This window comes from Penaeus monodon, chromosome 36 (assembly GCF_015228065.2).
Source record: "Penaeus monodon isolate SGIC_2016 chromosome 36, NSTDA_Pmon_1, whole genome shotgun sequence".
NCBI lineage: Eukaryota > Metazoa > Arthropoda > Malacostraca > Decapoda > Penaeidae > Penaeus > Penaeus monodon.
The window spans coordinates 26,737,679-26,742,678 of NC_051421.1; the positions used below are offsets into that span (position 1 = coordinate 26,737,679).

A 5,000-nucleotide genomic window follows, 5' to 3' on the forward strand; every position below is an offset into this window, starting at 1 on the left:
TAAAACTGATGTTGCGTTCATTGCACAAACTGCGTGATGCACCAAACTTAACCTGTTTCGCATGTCGTGTTCTTGCTTCTTTGTTCCGGCTTTGGTTGGCACCGAGGTAAGTCCACCTCACGAGTTTTAATTTTCCCCAAGTCATGTGTAATTCATGGTTAAAATCCCACCAGATATATATTTTTTTTTACCAGAAATAAAACCGTATTTTTTAGTGTCTTTTGGTTAGACTGTAAGTACTAGATCTAAGTCTTGCTATAGATTCTAATGCTTGGTTTTGATCCCGTTACCTCATTATTCCCAGAAATTATAAGCCTTCTCTTAGGCCCCCTGTAGATAGCTCTAATCGTCTTATCATTGGAAAATTTCAACTTTCTTAAGTATATTAAATTTAAACTTGTGGTACTAGACTTCCCTTCGAATAAACAAACGGGACATAGTGATAATCTTACGTAGATATTTTAGATATTTTAGCCTTTTCTGTAAGGCATGCTATATTACCATTACTTTTTCCATCCCCTTCCAACCAGCCACGGTCATTTCAGATACTAGGCATCCACGAATGTTGAGAATATTGTTTTTACCTACGAAAATTTTGTTCCTTGATTCTCTTCATCGATTAAACACTTCACTGGCAACAGACACTTCAGACACTTTCCCCAAGGCCAACACTAATCCTTGCGCATGCGTGTGTGTGTCCCGCAGGAGGAGTGCGCTGGCCCGCTGCAGAAGCTGGCGGACAAGATCAACATGCGCCACGTGGACATCCTCACCGACGCCTACCTCTCCATGTTCATCTTGGCCGACGTCGACGTGAGCATCCCCGAGGCCCACACCGCCTCCTCCTCCGCCGAGTTCCTCCGCGTCAGCCCCGGTTCGACCCTATTCATGACGCTCCTGACGATGCTGACGGCTTACGTGTTGACCCTGGGACACCTGGTCGTGCTGGTGGCGCCCGCAAGAGCCTTGCATACCACCTGACAGTCATGTTAAGACACTCGTGAGAAAGATTTTACAGTGTGACACGCACAAACACGCCAAGTTATTATCCTGGACTTAACAAACTCTTCAAAACCATGATGAAAGAAGCAGCCGTGTCTTGTAACGAGGCAGTCTTTTAAAAGCATAGTATTTTTGATAAGTTCTCTAGAGGACATATTAGTCTGTAGTGAGGTGTGTGACAGTGTATAATAATATTTCAAGTTCATTTAACCATACGCTATATTTTTACATCACTTTGTCAGATCCACAAGTGCTTTGATCCAGGACTGGAGACGCAGACTGTCTCAAGTATAGGACTGAGTGCCAAACATGATACGACTTCATAACACGATAAGCGACGGGATTTAACGCACGGACGTAACACATGCTGGTGACGGGACATGAGTTTCCTGCTGAAAGTGACAGGGCTGCGCGACAAACCCGTTCGAGCGGAGAGTCGCGGGTTGTCTTCGCGTTCTCTCAGTCCGGAGGAAGGTTGGACGATATTTATCCTGGAAAAGAGGCAAAGCAAAGAAACAAAAGGAATGGGCAAAGAGTGACTATCTTTTGTAGGATGAGTTACTCCATCCTCCTAGTTCGGAAGTCAGCAAGAGAAACGCCGCTGAATGGCTAAGAGGACGGTAGATATGTGTTTCTAGAGGATTGTCTGGCTCGTAAATCTCTCTCAGTAGAATTCCCGGAAAGTCCCTTGCTTAAAAGTTCACACCTAAAAAGAAAAGAAAAATCCACATTTGCTGAAGCTCCTACCTAACCCCGCCCTCCCTTTCTCCCCTCCTTCCTACCCCCACTCCTTCCCTAGATAACGTAAGATTTTTTCCCTCCCTGCATTACGTCCCGAACTGAAGCCTTCCTTTGCAGTGCACACTACCCGCCGACAACCAGCCAGTCTCCCTCCCCCGCCCCTTGTACCTCAGTGAGAAAGCACCGACGCAGAAGTCCTCCTCGGCTTCCACAAACTTCACAGCCTTTATCTCTCTGGCGTCCTCCTCCCGTTCCCCTCACCAGCAACAATTCGTTCGTCCCAGCAGACCCGCGCGGTAAAGTCCTGGGTGAAACTTTCCTATGATATCCTGTACATGCACAGCTTTTCCCCTGCCGTTGCAGATTTTTTCGTTTTTGGTTTCTGTTTCCGGGATTTTGCTTAAACCCAACACTTTTGCTTTTAAATATTTGCTGTCTCTCTCCACCTGCAGCGGATGTCCTGTATTTTGGACGTGAAAGTGGCACTACTTATTTCTTTCAACAATAGATAACGATATGTATCAGCAATACCCGGCACTGCTGTTTTAGGCTTTGGCAGTCCTCACTACCTTATATACCCTTATGTATCGCGGCGATTGGAACCGAGTCCTTAAAAGATAAGTTCCTCCTATTCTCAGATGGAGTTTTTTTTATTTTCCTTTCACACCGTCCATCGAGCTTCGTGGCACACTCACGCCCTTCCATCCTCTCACCATCACTGTAAATCTCTTTTAGCCTTCTTCATACCTTTGCTCATAGTCCGTATGACAGTCGTCATTATACTCAACTTCTTTTATCATTTAAAATTTTAAAAAAATCGCCCACAGTCTAAGCCAGTCATGGGCAAGAGTAATTATTCCCTTAATCAATAATAAGGGTCAGTTACAGTCCTCTTTCGACTTAATTTAAAGGAAATAAAAACTTTTATCCTTTCCCCTCGTGGCTCTAGGATTATCTCTGCCGGCAATACATAGGATCCTTCCTTACCAATCAGCTGAAAGGAAAGGGGATTGCTGGATTTCCATATTTAATACAAGTTTTTTTATGGAAAGTCTTGGTGTTACATATTTATATTGTGGTAAAGCGTTTAAAGAACTTTAAGCTTATACTCTTATCAAACTGAGAGTTGAGAACACCCCCTCTACTTTCCCCTTTACCCTAAAAACTGGTCCATTCTTCAAACCTAAAGAAGTTCTTCCTTTAAAGAAATAAACATATCTCTTTAAGCATCCAACTCTTCCGCATACCTTTATGAAACCTTTGAAGTCACTAAACTGCCACCTAGCCAATTAACCATCATAACCGCGAACTAACTGGTGTTTTTGCCTTTCGTCCTGTGCCCCATTTCAACCCCTAATTTGTGATCCTTGGGTATCCAAGCCTCTCCTCAGACCTCGTATACGCTTCTCCGTGGGTCAAAAAGACTCGCGGAAATCTCATCCTCACTATTCCTAGCACTAAAAAATAGTTTGTTTTTTTTCTTCATTGCATAAACCGTTTTCTTTTATTCTAACTTAGGTATCATATTCCCTTTATTTTTTTTCTACACCTGATCCTTAATTTTAGAGAATATCCTCATATAGAGTATCATATTACGGACTTTCTCATTTTTGTATCGTGTAGACCGTCTATCGTAGAGTTTTGTGGCTCCCATCGTCAGCACAGTAGCAGTTATAACACGTAGTCCTCTGAATCTACCTAAACAGGCTATGTTCCCTTTTCTTTACACTGATCTGGAGATTTTGGTGTTCTTGTATAAATGTACAATTTGATACCTGTACTGTCTCATCTCTCTTTTGTGTGTGTGTGTGTGTGTGTGTGTGTGTCTCCATAATCTCGAAGTGAGTTGATTGTCTCCTTCTCCTGTCTACCTATTATTTTTCCTCTTCTTTCTTTTCCTTGTCATTAGTTTTGTATATCTGTGATATAGTCATTTCTATTATCTTGTCTAATTGTTATCATTTTTTCTTCTCTCGTCTTCTCTTTCACTCTTCCATTCTATTACCTTTTATATCTCGATCGTATTTTCGTTTTATCTTTCTATTTTTACTTCATCTCTCTTCTTCTTCTCTCATCTTTTCTCTTCCTCATTTTCTCTCACTCTCATCTTTTCTATCCACTTCTTCTTACTCTTTCTCTCCATTTTCTTCGTCTTCATCATGTCTCTCCACTTAATCTTCATCTTCTCTTCATCCTTCCTTCTTACTCTCATACCCTCCTCATCCTCCTCCTCTTCCTCATTCCTCTCCATTCCACCTTCACTCTTTCTTCTTTCTCATCCTCTTCTCTTTCCTCATCTCATCTTCCACTCCTTCCTACCTTCCTCTTCCTCCTCTCCTCCCCTCCTCACTCTCCTCCTCCTCACCTCCTCTCATCCCTCCATCCTCCCCTCCTCCTCCTCCTCCTCCTCCTCCTCCTCCTCCTCCTCCTCCTCCTCCCCATCCTCCTCCCCCCTCCTCCTCCCCCTCCTCCTCCTCCTCCTCCTCCTCCTCCTCCTCCTCCCCCCCTCCTCCCCCCCTCTCTCCCCCTCCTCCTCCCCCCTCTCCCCCTCCTCCTCCCCCTCCTCCTCCCCCTCCTCCTACACCTACACCTCGCTCTCCATCCCCGGTGTTAACAGTCCATCCTCGGGAACTAGCCGGGGTTATCAGTAGAAAGCGTGAGCCAACACACAGGACGCTTTCGTGACCAATGCGAAAGAAAAAAATAATCATTGCGAGCGATCTGTTAAGATGTTATTCTCACTCAACCAAGTGTTTAGTCCGGTCACGTGATATATGAATTTATAAAATGTTATATATTACCCATCTCTTATTGATGACTGCTTGACATCGGCTTTTAAGAATGCTTGAATTTGTTTCTTTATTTTTATTCATAAGTGTATTTGTTATGTATAAATCGCGTAAGAATCCCCAGCATGCTACGAATATTAAATTCCAAAGGCCTGTCTATCATCTCCGTTTCCTGAAAATGTGAGCTTTTTCAAGTTATTACTGAACACACACTGTCTGAAGAAGAGGAAGACCTTTTTAAATACATGGACGTGCGTGTTGACGTGAAGGAGGAAACTTAGTGTAATAAGGAGAACATTGGCAAAGGGCTGTGTATTTGTCTTGAAAGTTACGAAGGTGGACTGCGCCAATCCTCGTTGCTTCACTCCCAGCTCTTAGAAGTTTATACTCTAAGCTGGGAAACGAGGAGAGGTGTTCAAAACTGGGTTTTTACTTATGATTTTGTTTTTGTTTTTTGTTGTTGTTTTT

The 5,000-nt window shown here is 43.4% G+C and overlaps 1 protein-coding gene across 1 annotated transcript in view; it reads left to right on the forward strand.

Annotated features, from left to right (window-relative positions):
• The window catches only part of LOC119595605, a 61,836-nt gene extending 59,286 nt beyond the window's left edge, over window positions 1-2,550 (forward strand). The window contains exon 12 of the mRNA XM_037944715.1: window positions 706-2,550. Within this exon, the coding sequence (XP_037800643.1) occupies window positions 706-981 (276 nt within the window). The 3' untranslated portion in view covers window positions 982-2,550. The remainder of the gene's footprint in view (window positions 1-705) is intronic.
• The last annotated feature ends 2,450 nt before the right edge of the window (window positions 2,551-5,000 follow it).